The sequence below is a fragment of the Maylandia zebra genome, linkage group LG4, assembly GCF_041146795.1.
Source record: "Maylandia zebra isolate NMK-2024a linkage group LG4, Mzebra_GT3a, whole genome shotgun sequence".
In the NCBI taxonomy this organism is placed as follows: Eukaryota; Metazoa; Chordata; class Actinopteri; order Cichliformes; family Cichlidae; genus Maylandia; species Maylandia zebra.
Window position 1 is genome coordinate 3,930,811 of NC_135170.1, and position 19,588 is coordinate 3,950,398.

The following is a 19,588-nucleotide window of genomic DNA, read 5'->3' on the forward strand; positions in this document are numbered from 1 at the left end:
ATCTTGTTTGCATTAAAAATGTTTTTTAAGGTTAATCTGCCCAAGAGGACAGCAAATATTACAAACAATATCACAATAGTTCTGTAAACATATTTTAAGTGGACAAAAAGGACCGGATTGGTTACAATATCAAAGAGTTATAAAGATACTTGAAAAACATGTAAATTTTAAAGTTTAGATTTAACCCCTGTGTAAACCCTGTTCACCGAAGTCTATTTACCAACGTACGTAAAGTTTAAAACACACACACGCACACACGGAAACATTCGGTCACGTGTCCAGTCTGTCATGTAGCTAAATAAAATAATAATAATTTAATTTTAAAACAAAAAGTGATTTTGAATGATTAAAAAAATGAAAATCAATGATAATAAATGAGGGGCAATTCGCTTTAAAAATGACTCATCACATCTTAGGAGGTTATGGTGTTAAATTTTAAACTTAAATCACTTTTTTTAAGTACATGTGTAATTGTGTTGTCTGCCGTTTTGAAGACTTCCTCCAGTTAAAAGATTCATAGCAACAATACAAATTTGGTTTAAAGACGCAACGTGTTTTGGTGCGTTTAGTGGTCCACGTCTATAAGAACGTTATTAGTTGTGACTAGCGCAGCCATTACTTTAAACGGCTAATTGTTTTACATTTATTTATTTATTGCTTTTATTATGACTATTACTTTTTACGATGCTGTACAGTTAAAAGCAATCCCAAATACCCAATTGAGCGCATTCAAATATGGCTGCAAAAATCTTAATGCACCATAGTAACGTGATTTGACGGTGTATGTTTCTCCCCGGAGTCATTTTGTCACTGTACCGCCCAAAAAGAGCGAGTTTGCGCTGTCCTCACTAGGAAGTGCGGAGAATTTTATGCGCTTTTTTTCAGCTGGGTTGGCTCATGTCAGCTGGTGGTTATTTTTTCGTTGTTACAGTTTCAAAAGGCTGCCATAAATTGCCACAGCACGGGATAATAATCCGCCAGAGGCGTTACGGCAGATCTTTGAAAAATGCCCCGGAGAAAGGTGAGGCAGACTCAACCGTTAATGCAGATAAACAACAACATAACGTCATAGCTAATGTTAGCCGACATAGAGGTAAAAGCAAACAAACTGTGTGGGAAACAAACTTAAGGGGGCTGCAAGCTAAAAAACGTTCCTACAAGACAAAGTGAACGGCTTGTAGCATTCATAGAATATCAGTGCTTATAGAATCGCATAAGTGAGCTGTCGATCTGCGGTTGCTATATGGCTAAGCTAGCTCAGGCTCATATTGCTGAGTTGCAAGAATATGTTGTTGTTTTTGAACCGTCGCTTCTTTCTAGTACCCAAATAAGAGTTTTAAACATGCTGGTAACTTTGTTCAAATTTGTAACGGCTGCTTAGTACAGTGGGAATCCCGAGCACACTTTAACGTAGGTAACAGCAGCAGCTTTAGCTTACTGATGAAAAAGCAATAGGCAGTTCTTGGGGTGCGAGGAGGAACGGGCGCCCGCACCAAAACAACAGCTGTGATTGGACGGACGCCTGACAAGCGTCGCGTTCATTGGTTCGCATTCTCTAACGCCCGCCTCCTTTTTAATTTAATTGGTCGTATGTAAATTGTGCGCGCAGCATCTTGTTATGAAGTTGTCAAACATAGTTTGCGGTAATAGCCCGTGCTGTACTGATGTTGTGTTTGATCTTTGGGTTTCTTTTTGGCTGTGTGGATTTTAAAAAGTAACTTACATTGTTATAAATTTACATTAATATTAAAAGACAATTAGTTAGCCTAATAACATGTTATTACTATTATTTTATTGCTGTTACGCTAACGTCCATAAAGCAGGATAACCACATTGGCCTGGATCTACCTCTCCATTTTTATCAAAGTCTGTAACTGTTCATTTGTTTTCATAAATAGTTAGCAAAACAATGAGAAAAGAATGGGAAGTGAATGTAACAAAGTAGTCACTGTTTCTACATTTCATTTAACATAAGTAAGGACAGATTAGAAAAGTAACTAAATAAATACTGTGACAATAATAATGTTTGTAATGAATTAAACAGAGAAATGTGCACATTGTTTGATCCTGTTTTCATACTTTTTGTGTTTGTTTTGTTTTTTAGGCTAGACCGAGATGACAGGGATCAGTTTGTGCAGTGATTGACAGCCCTCACTGCTTAATTAGTCTAGTGTGAATCGTCAGAATAAAACAACATTACATTCATTATGCTTATTAGCTAACCTGGAGGTGTGCTGATTTGAACAAATTATCCTGAATCGTTAGGTGCTGGACTTCTAAACAAACCCAGTTGTTATAGGTTGTGCTTGGTACAATAGATTAGCTGTCCGGACCTCCCGTGGTGATACTGGTATTAGGCTTATCTGAAGTATTTACAAGTCCTTGGTGGGAAGAGGGGGTGAAGTGCCGGAGGAGATTTGAAGGGGGTGACGCTCCTCCCCCCAGAATGGGATCTTTGTTGGATTATCCTCTGGTAAAGAGGGAAAAAAAGTAACTTTGTCACACGCGGTTGTGTTGGTCGTCCATAGTTGTTGCTTCTAACAGATTGCTTCTAACTTCTAACTGCTGCTTTCCCAGAGGACCGCTGGCAGCAGCTCGGACGGGACGGAGGACTCGGACTTCTCCGCTGATGTCGAGCATGCTGAAGCTGCTGAGATTGTGCACAGACGCAGCAGCACACGCCTGACTCGCGCGTCTCTGCGACTCAGCCGAAGTTCACAAGGTAAACATTCACATTTGGACAGAAATACAAATTAGAAGAGAGATCACGTCAGTCAAATTTTGAGCCAAAGGTTTGCACAAAAAAACTGACCAAAATAAAAATTGCATGAAATGGAAAAAACATAACTTGTTGACATAAAGGTGTACATCTATCCTTTTCACATTGTTTAGGTTACTGTGTAGCTTTTGGGTGTTCTGGAAGCATAAGAATCCAAGCATGCCTACATGCTGTGTAATTCTGTCTCTATAAGTAATATAAATTAAAGATGCATTCATTCAGAGTCCAGCCTCCTCACTACACTGGTTTAGACATAGCTATTGTATATGGGCAGCCATAGAGGATGAATGGCTTTAGACAGACTGATCTCCCTCATCTCTCTCACACACACACACACACACACACACACACACACACACACACACACACACACTCCCACCCCCACCCCTGGGTGACCTCGTTTTGCTCTGGCTATCAGAGGAGATTTAAAACAGAGACTGACACTGTTTCCTCTGCTTTTTGTCAAGGAAACACCCACACACACACACACACACACACACACACACACACACACACACACACACACACACACACACACACACACACACACACACAGACAGACAGAAACAGCAAAGAGGCTATTTATCTGCAAAAACAAAGTGGATTCAAAGGTTCACTGCTTCTGTTTTGTGATGGGATCAGTCTCTTCATAGCCACTGAGGCCGTTTGCATCTTTTCTTTTCTTTTAACTTTTTCGTTTGGATTCAGTTACTGACAAACTACTTGCACAGTTAACGAAATCGGGCATTTCAGTCAAGTTCCTTCTTGGAAGAGGAGCAGAGTCCACTCAGGGCTCCAACAGCAGCAGATTTCATATGCTGATAATTTTTTCATGGTTTGGCAGAACCTTTCATTTTAATGCTTGAAAAGTACATTATAAAGTAACTGGTGATTACTCTTCTGTTGATTAATGAGTTGGTTGAGTAATCCCCTGAAAGGCCTCTTAAGTTATTTTACTGCAGTAAATAAAACACGTTTGACTGACTTCCCCTCTCTTCTGTAGATAACTGCAGCTCTCCTGTAACTGTGGGTTCTGATGAAGCTCTGGACTCAGCCGTAGAGTCAGCGCCGACAGCTGTTGCAGCATCAGTCTTCTCCTCTGGGCGCAGGGTCACACGCAGCCAGCAGGGGGCGGCAAACACCACAGCCAAAAAATACCCACTACGGCAGAGCAGGTCGTCCGGCTCTGACACAGAGGCTCACGGTAAGATTGGTACAGTACTAGAATTCAGAACTGTCAAATGCTCTAAACATGCTCTAAACATTTTTTCTTATTAAAAGTTGAGCTTGGTCATTGCCAAGCTCCACTTTAGTTAGAGGATGAATTTGCAGTGAGGAAAAAACGGGAAGGAGGGGTTCAGGGAGAGAAAGAAACAGGACAGGTGGAGAACGAGAGTGTTAGAAAAGCAAGAGGGCAAAAGAAAAGAAAGAAGAACATGAATGTGCAGCGGAGTCCATCTGACATCGTGATGCCATTCAGCTGATGTCACGAGGCTTGTCTGTGATCACGGTGTGTTCCTGCTATCAGTAGATATCCTGGGCTTGTGTTTTGTCACTGAGATGAATGAATTACTTCATAGACACCAGGAACTGTTATCTAACTTCAGCGGATGCAGGATATGATCATCTGCAGGTTCGGGTTACTTTATTGTACCTGTAGAAAGGTTTGGTTTGCAGAAGGTTATTAGGCTGTTCGTTTTAGCTTCATTTATCAATTGTTATATACTGCACATTCAAACGTGCAAATCAGTGGTGGTGGAGCAGAAAATGTTCTTAAAATGGATGATTTAGTGACCCAGGTCTTAAAAATGAAAAAATATAGATATATTTAACTCGTTTTTTTTCTGTGTTATAATCAGAGCACCATCTAGAAACTCCAGCACGTTGTTCTACTGGTACAATTTGTTGTATTTGCTCAATCCAACATGAAAGTTGAATGAAATCAGGGAGTTTTATGTTAAAACGTATCCCACATGCTTTATCTTACAGTATTGTGTAACTGAGCTACATAGAAAACTGAACTATACAGAAATCATCACAAATTGTTTTTTGCAACTTGAAGTTTTTATTAATATTTGCTCAAATATGGGACATTGCAGGAGGGCTGGACATTTTTTGTATCTGTTTGAAATGACAAATTCTGATTCACTGTGATGAAGAAAAACCAGTGAAGCATAAAAAATTAAAAGCTATTTGATATATGAGCTTAAATTTTGATTGTATAATGCTATGATTGTAAATTATAACACATAATTTCCTTAGGGATTAATAAAGTATGCTGAAATTAGGGCTGGGTGATATGGCCTAAAATCCATATCGCCGTATAATTTGAAGCCTGTGCTTTAACTATATATATCGTGATGCATTCGTTTCTTCTGTATATTGTATTTTCCGGTGCACTTAAAAGCCTTTAATTTTCTCCAAAAATCGACAGTGCGCCTCATATATGAATTCTGATTGTGCTTACTGACCATGAACCGATTTCATGTGCTACACGGCACTCAAACATCTGTCAAAAATGTTTTAGTACGACTTTGGTAAGGTACGAAGCCGCACCGCTTGATGGATTGTCGGAGAATTACAGCTATCGTAGTCTGGAGCCTCGTGGAGTAATCTATTCAATTCAATTCAATTTTATTTATATAGCGCCAAATCACAACAAAAGTCGCCTCAAGGCGCTTCATACATACAGAGAAAAGCTCAACAATCATATGACCCCCTATGAGCAAGCACTTTGGTGACAGTGGGAAGGAAAAACTCCCTTTTAACAGGAAGAAACCTCCGACAGAACCAGGCTCAGGGAGGGGCGGGGCCATCTGCTGTGACCGGTTGTCTGGGTCCTAAACTCCGTCTGTTCAGGTCCCACAAACAAACTCTGCGTCATCACTGAGAGTAAAAAACTGTCTAAATTCTTTCATCTTTAATAAAATGATCAGCGTTGCTGCTTTACCAGGTGTAACAATTAAGTTTAACATCCAGGCATCCATGAAAACAGAATCGTGGCTCAAGAGTTGGGAGTTCGCCTTGTAATCGGAAGGTTGCCGGTTCGAGCTTGGACAGTCTCGGTCGTTGTGTCCTTGGGCAAGACACTTCACCCGTTGCCTACTGGTGGTGGTCAGAGGGCCCGGTGGCGCCAGTGTCCGGCAGCCTCGCCTCTGTCAGTGCGCCCCAGGGCGGCTGTGGCTACAATGTAGCTGCCATCACCAGTGTGTGGATGTGTGTGTGAATGGGTGGATGACTGGATATGTAAAGCGCTTTGGGACTAGTAAAAGTGCTATACAAATACAGGCCATTTACCATTTACTGTAGTGACTGTGTGTTAAGTTCTGAGTGTTTCCAACATGTAGCTAGCATATCATTTAACCCTTTGCCTAAGCACCGTCTCGCCGTCTCACTGGACAGAAATCACTTGAGCTGCTGCTGGTGCTTTCATGCTACTTCTACTGCGTCCGCTCTGTAGACACAGAGTTGGACTGACATGTTGACTCGCCCTACATGAGTGAAAAACAGAAAAAGAAAAGTGTTGATGTGCCTGCTTCAATTGAGCCGCTGGGGTCTGTGAGCTCAGACACTGGTGCACTAATATGTTCCTTGATATTAGATTTTTCTTCGTCGTCGCAGGGTGTTAGCTAGCTGTGTATGTGGTGACAAAAGTTAACAGAGGCCTCCCATGAGATATAAGACAGTTGAAAGTTGGTGGCACGCAAAAATGATGGGACTTTTGTAAGAATGTCTGTTTGACATTTGACATGTCTTCGTTGTCACATTTGATTCAGTAGACATCAAACAAGGGGCGGATCGTGACGAGACCCCTCCTCGCACACCAACAGGCAACGCCCCGTCATCAGAGTCGGACATTGAAGTTTCCAGCCCGAGCAATGACCTCGTGTCTTCTAGCAACGACATTGTAGTTTCACAAGAGGAAGACGAGAGGTTAGCCAAAGAGCTGTCGCTCAAAGAGGCCGCCGCCCACGACCTTTCCCACCGGCCCAAACGACGGCGTTTCCACGAGAGCTACAACTTCAACATGAAGTGTCCCACACCTGGCTGCAACTCGCTGGGTGAGTGACAGACTGACACATACTTCACAGCATCGCTTCCTCTTCAGAGCATCTCCTCATCCTCTTCCCATTCCACCCCTTCCACTTCTTCCTTCGGTCTCTCTCAGGTCATCTCACAGGGAGGCACGAGAGACATTTCTCCATATCAGGATGCCCTCTCTACCACAACCTTTCTGCCGATGAATGCAAGGTACACGCACACACAAACACAAATAAACATGACGATACATCAACGGGGAATTCAGGATAAGAAGTGAGTGTGAAACTATGATGCTACGTGCTGTGATGTTCCTGCTGCGGGGTCAGTTGTGAGATTTTGGTGGCAGACGGTGTTGATGTTTTGTCAGGGCAAGGCATCGACACGCGACAAACAGGCCGAGGAAAGGACGCTGTCGCACCGTCAGGACGAGAACAGACACTCCACGAGAAACCAGGTAACGCGTGGACGGCACGCACGCAAGTAAACAAATAAAACATAAACAAGTCCACCAGTTCGTGCACATGCTTCTGTTAAGTAATTCCCTTTGTCAGCTGAACTCAGCCTAAGAATTTAGATGCAGTGGATTGTTACACAATGCTGTCTGTGTGTATGGGAGGGAATCCCCCCTCACCCACCCACAAGACAGCACAACATCACTCTTAAAGCAGCAACACCTCCCATCATGCTGCGATTTGTCAGAATAGCAGGGTCAGAGGCAAAGTGATGAAGAGCTGCTGCTGGTAACTGGTAGGACCCCTCGCTGCCTGACTGTATCTGTAAGAGTAGCAGCAATGTGACTGATCTGTTACGCTTGTTTATTCTCTGCACTGGCTTCCCTCTGATCCTGAGTAAACCCAGGTCACATGCACTAACGAATGATTACGCTTACACTTGGTTACCTCCTCTCTGTGGACGCACGGAAGGCCAAATGACATTTCCCTGGTTATGTTTATGACCGCTGCATTAATAAAGACACTTGGTTAAGGATTTATACTTTAAGCACATACGTTTGTTTTACCTTCCCGGTTATTTGTATTTGTCTCTGCTCTGTGAAAACTGTTTGGTTTCTGGAACACATTTGTAAAATTATAATTTTAGATAATTATAATATAATTATTGATTGTGCTTGGATGATATGTGAAGTGTTGAATGATCATTTATATTGAGGAGCTGTTTTTGAAGTTAGTTACTACACATCAGATTAATTACACTTATTTAATGTAATGAATGAATTATAATCATTTATCTGGTACTTTAGACTGAACTTGAGATATGACCCAATGAATGGGTTTTTAAAGGGCTAAACTACTGTTTGCATATTAGATCACATGGTTAACAATATGTCGTTATTTCTCCTGGCTGAAGGCTGATCAGCCAAACGGGGTTACATGCAGCCAGCATAATGCCAGGTCGGTTATACATCCTGTGGGACGTCAGTGCAGATGAGAAAAAAATGAGATTTTTAGAAAGTTTTGTGTTCAGAAAGCGATAAAGTGTCCATTTTAGGGTCTTATTATGTTATTTAAATCCTTTTATTATATTCATGGAGTCTACTAGTGGAACTGTGCGTGATTAACATTTCCAAATAGCACTTATTTGTCTCACGCTGCACCTTGGTGCAGCCACTTAGTTCATTATCTGAAAGAAGCAGTTAAGCTTCTCGCCCTTTAAAGTTACAGTGTGTAAAATCTCACCAGCAGATGTCAGGAGGTTGCAGATTGCAGTCAACTGAATTCTGTTTTCTTACGCCTCCCAGTTTTAGTATATAGTTCTAGCTACGGTGGTCTCTGCAGGACAAAGACCTGCCCACCGTTCATTTTACTCCACATGTTAAATGCTGTTTGCTTCACGAGTCAGTGTGCCGGGTGTCCATGGCTGTAAACCTTATGAAAGCAAGTCGATGAGCTGGTGGTGTTGATATCCTAAACATTTTTGTCTGTTGTTTTTGCCTCTGTTAGCTGCTGTTAGCTCATTTTAGTCTGTGGAAATAACATTTTATTATCTCGTTATTATGTCAGTGAATAAACTCTCATACCATAAGCAAACTGTTTATCGGAGGGAAAGTGTGATTATGTTTTTGGCTGCATTCAAAAGGGCGGGCCAACATGGTGGTCGACCATGAACACGACCACTGCTCCTGCGTATTTTTAAGGGATTCATTTTAAGTTCATGAGAAAGCATCAGTTTGTCAGAAGACATAATTACACACAAATCAGTGTTTATTTATGAGGACAATATTCTTTTTTATATCGATGACTTCTGAGCTTTTGACTCATAGACATTCTGTGAGTTTATTATTTAAAAGTTGGGGCATGTTTATTATGAGCATCACCTTTGTGTGAGTGTATATATAAGTGTGTTTTGTGTCCTCTCAGGCCCCTACAGAGCGTCAGCTGCGCTACAAAGAGAAGGTGACAGAGCTGAGGAGGAAGAGGAACACTGGCCTCAATAAGGAGCAGAAGGAAAAGTACATGGTAAGTGGATTAGATAAGAGTCAGTGTGTGTAATATATCACATATCATTTGATTGTACCGTCTTCTCTGGTCCCCGCTCACCACCAGGAGCACCGTCAGAGCCACGGAACGAGCCGCGAGCCTCTGCTGGAGAACATCACCAGTGACTATGACCTCGAGCTGTTCAGGAAAGCGCAGGCACGTGCCTCGGACGACCTTGTAAGAGAGAAAACTCATCTTCATCTCCCCCCTTGCACTTTGTCTTCTTCCCTTTATTTTTGGCCTTATCGCTCTTCTTCTCTGTTGCAGTCTGCAGACCCTCCCCTGCAGCTGCAGGAGGCGTCTGAGATATTTTTGGTAGTTTGGGAAATCACTTCCTGTCATTCCGTGTTGGGTTTTTCCCCTTCTGTTCTGTCACTTTGTGGCCCATTCAAGCATCGTTATTCTCAAACAGACATACTTGAACTATCACATAGGATTTTGGAAGTATTTTGGTCTTTTAACTGCGTTGCTCTGGCGATACATTTCTTTACAGAGGTAAATGAATGACTAGCTTTTCAATTTCAAAACAAAGTCATCTTGAAAGCATCTAAGTTAGAATTGACATCACATATGCGTGTTTTTACTCTTTGCTTGCAACTTTAACAGTTATCTGATCATTTTTCTTGCTGACTATGTTTTTTATATTATATTAACAGTAGCTTGTTTGTTGATTCACTTCCTCATGAACAACATTTACACTCAAGTATTTTCTAAAGAATTTGCTTCATACCTTTTTTATTCGAATTCTTTTCTTTTTAGTTCTTCCTTTAAATTTTCTTCCTGCATCGTTTTCTTTTGTTTTTCCTCCACTGAGGTTTCCCTGAGCGTGACCTTTGATTCGCCCGATCCTCTTCGACAAATAATTGAGATTTGTTTTTCTCTCTTTCTCTGCACGCCTGCCCTGTCTTCTTGTCCTCTCTGTACCTTGTCTTCCTGTCCCTTCCTGTCCTGGTTGTGCAGGAGAAGCTCCGTCTGGCTGGCCAGGTGTCGGAGGGCAGCAACATGATAAAGACCATTGTGTTTGGACGTTACGAGCTGGACACCTGGTACCACTCTCCATACCCAGAGGAGTACGCCCGCCTGGGGAGGCTTTACATGTGCGAGTTCTGCCTCAAGTACATGAAGAGTCAGACCATTCTACGCAGGCACATGGTGAGGCTCACCACTATCATCATTATCATCATTGTTATTATTATTATCATCATTACATTAAGATAAGATAGATCGCAGCAGACTCTTACCAGATTAGCATTGTTGGAGTCGCCTACAGTAGCTTGATAACTTCTCCCCCAACTCTCCACTGATTGGCTATCACTCACAAACACAAGGTTTCAACAGCAGGTGGGTGGGGCTTCTGTGCTGAAAGGCAGAACAGCATGACTGAGATGGACCATGTTAGGACTACGCATTCAACACTGCTAGTGTTTGAAGCAGGCTGAGCTGTTGGCTCATACACTGACTTTGTTATCACAAACATTGGCTCATTTTTTAAAAACTGGTTTTAAGCAGTAATTCTCCGGGCTTTCAGAATATTGTTCAGTCTTTGCTTTTTCATTGCTTTTCAGTCCAGGTCTTCATTTCTCAGCCAACAGCTTTAGATGTTCTTAAACACACTGCCAAAGCAGTAAAAACATACCTGATCACTCGTGGGCTGGTCCTGTCCAGAGGCTGGACTTCAGTGTTACTGAAGCAAGAGAACAGAACAAAAGGCAGCCGACATCTAAAGAGGACTTTTGCATGTCCTTTAAGAAGCCTGGAGAACTATTGCTGAAGACTACGTGAAGAAAAGTCGAGTAATAAAATGCCAAGTTTGTAAAAACTGCACAAACTCTGATTTTGTCTTGCATACTGTACACATGTATGTTGGCAGATACTGCTTTAAATTCCTGCACCCATTTCCAATTTTCCTGCAAATTACAAAGACATGAGGTGGTCTGAGATTTGGCACGGTGCTGTAGGTCCCGCTGTTTTTGTGCACTGCAGTTTGGCTTCTCCTGTCATACTTAAAGTTGTTTTTATGCTTTAATTCTGTAATCAGTAAACGGGGGAAATATGCAAATGATTCCTCAAAGTGTTGAGCTTCAGTTTATCTCAGTCAAAGTATCTGATTGATTAGAAAGTATAAGGTGCCAGTCAGTGACACAGAGGTATCAAAGTGAGCCTGGGCTATTGTCTTAGACTGTCTCAGTGCCTCAGGTGCTCTATAATATTATTCCTACACCGTTTAGATAAAGTGTGTAACTTTGGCCTTTCTGAGACGTTCAGACTTTTTCTGTATTTAAGTGACAAGGCTGACGAGAACATTTTTCCAAACTGGGTGCTTGGCTGAAGTCAGGTGTTTGGAGCCTGACTGTCAGACAGATGAACTGCACAGCCACAGCAGGGCAGTGTTAGTGATTAAATATTAAAGCCTGAATATGGGGGGGGACAGAGCAGCTACAACTGAAATAAACACAAAAGATAAAATTAAAAAAACAATTGGCAAACACTGAAAAAATACTTTTTTAAATTATTTTTTATTTATTATTTTTAGTGTATTTTTAGAATTTTGCACCAGTTGAAGATCTGAACAAAAGTTACTTTTTGTCTCGATTTCTTCACGTTTGTCTTTTTTGTTAAGGCCAAGTGTGTGTGGAAACACCCTCCAGGTGACGAGATTTACAGGAAGGGGAACATCTCTGTCTTTGAGGTGGATGGAAAGAAGAATAAGGTGAGAGAGTCTCAGTGGGAGGATTTTCCCACCAAATACTGACCTCTAAACTTGCTCTGCCAAATATTCTATCTAAACCTCACAGCAAGTCTGCAGGCAGTGATAATGGCAGTTACATTTCGATTTAATGTACTTGAACTTTAGGCTAAATTTGTTAACAAGATCTTAATATTTCAAATCTAAAGGCCGTTACACACCGAGTGCACTGTGAGAATTTAGAATTCGTAACACAGAAAATGTCTAATGAGCGAATCCTGATGATTCAAAGGAAGAAACTGAGATTCTGGGTTCATCCAATGAATCCATCCAAATAATTACCTGCAAAAAAGCGCAGTCGAGGTGAACGGCTGCGATAGATTTTTTTAACACACCAAACATTTGCACATTTACACATCCGGTGTGACAGAAAGGCCTTAACAAGTATTTCCTCCCTGTGGAGGAAGGCAGGCTGTGTGGCTGAGGTGTGGAAGACTCTTAATGTATTTATACCTGATGGGTAACGTGAAGTCACGAAAGTCAGTGCAGGATTGTTTGACTGGCTAAAACATCACACACGATTGGTTTTGCTGTGCGACTTCTTCACGTTGTGCTTTCTGCAGATTTACTGTCAGAATCTGTGTCTGCTGGCGAAACTCTTCCTGGACCACAAGACTCTGTATTATGATGTGGAACCGTTCCTTTTCTATGTTATGACTGAAGCTGACAACACAGGGTGCCACCTTGTCGGATACTTCTCCAAGGTAACTCCAGAGTATTTTACATGACTGAACTCTTCTTGAAAATAGGGAGTGTTAACAGAGTTTGCAGAGAATGACTACAACAAATCACAAATGTCTTAAGAAGTGCGAGCTGAATTTAAAACCGTGTTTCTGATGAAGTTTCACACAGGTTGTAATGTCAGCTGCTCTGTGATGTTGGGCCAAAGCAATCAGATCAGAGATAATGCATTTTCATACTGCTGCAGCCTCCATAGTCCTGCTATGAGCTTTGATTCAGCCTGTTACCTTCATGCGTTCATTCTCCTCCCATAGGAGAAAAACTCCTTCCTGAACTACAACGTATCCTGCATCCTCACCATGCCGCAGTACATGAGGCAGGGTTACGGCAAGATGCTCATAGACTTCAGTGAGTACCCACTTAAATGTAAACGAGCTCACACACTGGCCAGAGATTCTGCACAGCGCTACACAGTAACAGCAGGTGTAGGAGCTTCAGGTCGCTCCTAAGTGTAGCCATCCAAAGCACTGCTCTCTCGGTTTGTCCTGCCAGGTTACCTGTTGTCCAAAGTAGAAGAGAAGGTGGGCTCACCTGAGCGGCCCCTGTCGGACCTGGGACTAATCAGCTACCGAAGTTACTGGAAGGAGGTGCTGCTGCGCTACCTGAACAACTTTCAGGGCAAGGAGATTTCCATCAAAGGTCAGAAAGTTCAAAATGCTGGATGGAGAAAGACAAATATCTGACTTCTAGTTGATTCTGTTTGACTATGGCTGCTGGTCAAAAAGCTTATAAAATACAGTGTAAGACACAAGAACAGCTCCTGAGACTGTGTGTGTGTGTGTGTGTGTGTGTGTGTGTGTGTGTGTGTGTGTGTGTGTGTGTGTGTGTGTGTGTGTGTGTGTGTGTGTGTGTGTGTGTGTGTGTGCACACATTCAAGCGTGGCCACTTTTGTGAATGGGTCAGAGAGCACTGCAGCCATATCGAGTCAATGTACTGGTGATAAATGAAGGCGGGCGCACGCGAGGCTTCCCCTGTGGTTTTCTGCCAAAGAAGCGGTGACTCGGAGGAAGCGAGGAACGCCCTGCTCCCATGGTGCATCGCGTTTGTTTGCGCTGCTCGTTTCTGCTTCTGTGATTAAAAACAAACAGTGCAGCCACACGCTCACATCTGTGTAAGGCATTAAGGCACAGCAGTGCTTTGAGTGACACCGGCCTCAAACACACGACACATTCATTTTCCTTGTCTTCATGTTGCAGTCCAGCTCACATGCTGCTTGTATTTCCTTCTTTATATGGAGGATTTTGGAATATTTGAAGTTATTCACACCTCTGTTTACTTGCTTACACTTGTATTGTTTCATGGTGCTTATGCATCCTTTGCATTTGATGGGATTGACATCATCATTTAACAGCACTATAATCATCACGTTGTGTATTCTAAAGTTTTCAATAATTTCACTTCAATATCCAATATTGTGTTTCGTTGTTACCCCTCTGCTGTAACAGGCTGGTGGGGTTTTATATTCACAGACACCCAAGTTTGTGAATGCAGTAACTCGAGAACAATGTTCGATATCTTAGGTGTATCCCTAAAAATCTCAGACGGCTTTGAATCTCAGTGACCTCATCCTCAAGGTCAGGGGTCAGAGGTCAAGTTTTTATGAAACTGTTGTCAATGCAAAAAGTTGAGAAGGACGTGACATAGGATCTTGAAAATGCTAGCTACCATAGGTGTATCTAATTGGAGGTTGGAAGCACTGACACGCCAGTATTTGATAGGAGTTACTTTTCATAAATGACGACTTCACCGCGAGCGTCCTTCAGTGCAATCTGTTTGACACGCAGAATAAAGAAGAATGTGACTAAACAGTGAATGGTTCAGTGATAACACTCTGTTCCTTCACTTCTGAGCATCTTTTTGTCCTCTTTTATTTGTATTTTTTCTTTTGAACTCAGAATGTCTTCTTGTTATTTTGAATCTAGGAAAATGTCTCCAGCTCGCACAGAGTGATGACAGTGACTCTTCTCAGTCACCCCACTCTGCTGCTCTGTGTGTCCCTGTGCCACAGATAGTAAAGTTACATCTGAGCTTTCTGAAGACCTGAAGGGAATATTTTAATGAAAAAAAACTTTTAAATATGAATTTTTTAAAGATGTTTTTTATGGGTGTAATGAATGCAGGGAAATGATTTGAAAGCTGCTGATGATTCATCCTCAGTTTCTCTCACTTTTATGTTCACAGAGATCAGCCAGGAAACTGCAGTGAACCCGGTGGATATAGTCAGCACACTGCAGTCCCTCCAGATGCTTAAATATTGGAAGGGGAAGCACCTGGTTTTAAAGAGACAGGTATGAAACACAGCCATGCCGTTGTCTCTGTTTAGTAGATTAGCCACTCTCTCCCAATTAGCAGCTGGTTGTTGTTTATGATTCTAATAACCAGGGTTCCTTTGCGGGGTGTTTCCTTCTTCCTTTAAAGGACCTTATTGATGACTGGAAGGCCAAGGAGACCAAACGTGGTAACAGCAAGACCATTGACCCCACAGCCTTAAAATGGACCCCACCCAAAGGGACGTAGAGGAGCTACCAATACACACACTCCAAAAACACACAGTCACGCACAGATCCTCCTCTGTACACGGGCATGCTCACAGACGCTGAGTCTAAACCCTCACTCACTATTGTACGAAACGCTTTCAGCAGCTACAGCGCAGTCACAGACATGGACAGTTGCTACTCTGGGTTCAAGTAACCACAACGTTAGTCCACAGGTAGGATTCCTGTTAAAAGAATTGTTTGGAGATTTCCCTAAAATTTGAATTAGAAAAATAAGGAAAATCCATATGAGTCTGGGAATGACTTCTCAGACACTTAACTGTGTGTTAGTAAAAACCCTGAGTTGCCAGGTGTTTAATAGCAAGCGATCAGGAACGACGTCCTTTTGAAAGGAAAGCTACATAAATAAAATATGTAAAGGAAGAGGGCTAATGAAAAGCAATGTTTAATTTCTGTGAGCGGGAAAACTACATTTAGATGTATCTCGAGCAATAAGCAGTGAAATAAAGACAGATTACAGAACAGGTCCTAACATACAACATCCAATACAGTACTTAACACATTTATAAAAAGGAAATATAAATTTGCTTTATTTGTGGCGGGATGCTGACAAATTAAATAATTAATTAATGATTCAAATCTTGTTTTATTACTCTTTTGATAGGGGTAGACATTTTTACGACAAAGCAACACCGGGGTTGTCGCTGTCTTTTCATTTTTTGCGTATTACATGCGCTATGCTAAAGCTAGCAACAACAGCTGCTTAAAGTTAGCTGGTTTGTTTGGGCCAAAAGTGGGCATTTAAAAAATAATATGGTGAAAAATAGGAACGATATTCAGTCACAATTTTAAATATTTATTTCCCTGTTCAGGATGTAGAACGACCCTTATCTCATGGCAGCCAAAATAGCTACACTCCCCTGTATAGTATTTTATAAGCTAGCAAAAACCACTACTAAAGTTAGCTGGTTAAGACTTTCCTGAAAATGGGCATTTTGGGAAAAATGGCAAAAATAACACAGATATTCAATAAAACTGATGAATATTTCTTGATTAAACAGTATTTTATAAGCTAACTAGCTAGCTATAAACTATTGATGTTGAGTTTAGCTAATTAGCTTTTGATTAGCTTTTGCTATAAATTATTTTTTAAAGTGGAGGATAACATGAGAATGTTATTCAATACAATATTGAATGTTGGATTGTTCTGATGAAATGGGCTTTGAGTTTTATGTAATTCTTTAACATTTTCACAAATGCAGTTATACATTTTACACAATAGAACAGACAGGTTTTATTATACACTGACCACAGCCACTATTCATCTTTAGGTTCTTTTGACGTGTGTATACGTAGCATGGCCGCTGATAGCTTCTTGACCTCATTTGTTCTCTGCAAAGTGAAGGTAATCGTGCATCGTTAGCGCACCTTCTCCCAGACACTTAATTAGCACGGCGCACCAGGCCCGCTTGCTAATCCAATCAGTGGCATGTGGTATCAAATCTGCAGTGCATTTCAGTCTGTCATTGAGACAAAATGCAGGTCGGCAACACTTTGACTCGTGTAAACGTGTTTTTGCAGACACAGACCAGCTGGTTGTGATTAAACAGGACCATGTCTGGGCTTGCATGTAATACTGCCATCCACATGATTAAATGGAGAGTTTTCAAACAAACTGGAGAAGAAATAAGGTTGATCATTCCTCTGGGACGAGTGATGAAATCTAAAGAAAGAAAATGTCCAAAAGTATCAAACCACAGTGAGCAAACAACACTATGTAAATTAGTGTTCACATATTTGACACATACACAGGTGAAAAGTAGTGAAAAGTGATTTGATCTAACTTAACTTAATCCATTTTATCAACTAGATGCAGTATTGAAAAGCTAATATGGTTTTAGGTCAGGTGTTTTACCTTACGGCCTTGTGGCTGTTTGAACCCAGAGCCGATCAGTAACAGAGCTTCTCATGCAACAAAGCCTCACATTGTGTCCAGCATTTAACCCCGTCTCATCCATCTCTTGGTTAGCAAAAAGCTATAGCTGCCACTGGGCCACGTTTGTACCGTCACCAAGGAGGAACCTACCCACGATGTGTGTTTTTGTGTGTTTTCCGTTTGTTTTTGTAACTCATGTTTTAAGACTTTTCTCTCAGTTGTGTCTGCAGTTTCATTTTTTATCAGTTTATAGAGTTTGGGAGCTCTTGTGTGCTTTGTTTGGTTTTGTTAAAGTTCTCAATGATTTTCATACTTTTTCTACCTCTGAGGTTTTACCACTGTATAAAAAGCTAAAATGGCGCATTAAGCTTCTTGTTTTGTTGTGTTTGGGGTTTTTTGTTGTTGTTTTTTAGTTTTTGTGTGTGTATTAACGTGAAAATAATGTAGATGTTACTGCCCAGCAAGTGTTTTGGGGTTTTTTATAGATTTTTTTTTTAAAATAGCCTATTTATATTCTTAAAAAAACCACATTAACTACATAGAGCGTAAACAAGCGTAGAGGAATCTCTCCTTTCTAGGGAACTGATTTCCTGGTGAATCAAATATTTTAAAAAATCTAAAAAAAAATTGTACGTGCTTTTGAATGTGTCTACAAACTGGGAAGTACAGGAAGAACAATCCAGAGCATTTCCCCACCAACAAAGGCGATGAGTCATTTACATTTCAGAGATTTATTCCATGTTATCAAAAGTGACGTGATTGAGTCAAAACATGTCACTGTGCACATTGTCACTGCCTATTACCACCATAGTTGATGCTGTGAGCTGTTAGAAAAGGGCAGCCTTGTTGTGTAAGCTCAATAAGCATGGTTGGCAGCACTTTAAATTTTTTTAATTTGTTCTATATGATTGATTAAAATATTATTTTAATTCTATTGACAATCTCTACATTTATTGATCTGGATCAACATGTTGAAGAATTTTAATCAGCATTTAATGTTTTGGTAAAGGAGTAGCTGGCTGTTATTATCAAATGTGGATCTGTGAACATTGATCTGTGATCGATATCTCTCTCGCGTCTGTTCGGTAATTATGAAGCTGTTCGCTTATCTTAGACTGGAAAGTGGGAAATAGCCATTCTGGCTCGAGCAAATAACCGACTTTAAAACAGGAAATTCCCTTTTTGTTCAGACTAAACATCTGCTTGGTCCAACAGAGGATTCACATACATCCTAACAATCCTCAGTTTAGGTAACTGAAGGAAATACATATTTAAACACTGAGTGGCTGCAGGCACTAAAAGCGAAACAAGCTAGCAGTTGTAAAAATACTACTAGTAGTTTTTTGTTTGTTTTTTACCAAACAGACACGGGGGTGGTTTCAATCGTGCCGTCTAACACTTGGTAAGAGTCAGAAACATTGTGCATAAGTTTAGACAGCAGCTGGCTGTGAAATTAGAGGTGTGTTGCCAACAATGTCACATTGAATCAACCATTATCTTTTTTATTTTTATATTTTTTCCTGTAGCTTTTGTGTCACACTTGAGCCATTTTCTTTTCCCGACTGCGGCTTAAAGTTACATTTCTTCTTGTGTTGAAACAACTGTTGCCTTTAAAGTTCATTAGTTTAAAAAAATCAATGTCTTTTTGTCCTGTTTTATATACTGATCGTTTCTGTGTACGGGTTATCTGCATTTGACATATTAATACATATTTGTGTTATCCGGTGGTTAATGTGGTTAAATGCACTGTCATTGGGTCGTACAGCACAGGGCAACAGTGCTAACAGACACTCCATTTATCCTTTTAGCATGAGCTCTCAATAAATCACTCACAAATGTGCTGCAGCCTGAATTTACTTGTTGGTAGGTTGTTGTTGTTTTTTTTAACTCATGTGCATTAACAGCAAAGTGCGCTTACTTACCATTTTCTCCTCTCTTTTTTTTTGCCTTTAAATGAATCTCCAATGAATAAAAAGCATCCTCAAACACTCCTGGCTACAGTGTTCCATACATGATTGGGATACTTGTGCTCTCGAGGTCTTTTTTGGCTGAGATGACTGGTAAGCAAAAGGCTTTGGTATCAGAGAAAATATTATAGAGGATGGGTTCCTTTTTTCAGGCCTCCATTATGCTGATATTTAAGAGTCTTACAAGAAGAAATCCCATCATTAAGGGTGTACTCTTTTCCTTCTTACCTGAGCAGAAAATTGACCTAATTATAATGCTGAATACAGCCCATTAAATCTGTAAATAACTGGAGTGTTTTGAACTTTAGAAAAAAAATCAAATTTACCCGTGTGTGTAGGGTCCTTGTTTTCAAGAAACCTGTCATGACGTTGTTGTGCTTGTGTCTAT

The 19,588-nt window shown here is 40.9% G+C and overlaps 1 protein-coding gene across 3 annotated transcripts; it reads left to right on the plus strand.

Annotated features, from left to right (window-relative positions):
• Window positions 1-596: 596 nt before the first annotated feature.
• LOC101470419 (histone acetyltransferase KAT7) lies at window positions 597-19,221 on the plus strand. Of its 3 annotated transcripts, none has more exons than XM_004576108.2 (15): window positions 597-1,021; window positions 2,578-2,722; window positions 3,783-3,983; window positions 6,556-6,840; window positions 6,948-7,030; window positions 7,188-7,274; window positions 9,196-9,294; window positions 9,382-9,471; window positions 10,276-10,467; window positions 11,936-12,025; window positions 12,625-12,765; window positions 13,057-13,150; window positions 13,295-13,441; window positions 14,984-15,090; window positions 15,221-19,221. In XM_004576108.2, the coding sequence occupies exons 1-15, from the start codon at window positions 1,007-1,009 to the stop codon at window positions 15,317-15,319; spliced, it is 1,875 nt and encodes a 624-aa protein (XP_004576165.1). In that variant the 5' UTR covers window positions 597-1,006; the 3' UTR covers window positions 15,320-19,221. The 3 variants fall into 3 exon arrangements, with proteins under 3 accessions (XP_004576165.1, XP_004576164.1, XP_012771775.1); XM_004576107.2 differs by having other exon boundaries at window positions 600-1,021; window positions 9,382-9,492; XM_012916321.2 differs by having other exon boundaries at window positions 605-1,021; window positions 6,559-6,840; window positions 9,382-9,492.
• The last annotated feature ends 367 nt before the right edge of the window (window positions 19,222-19,588 follow it).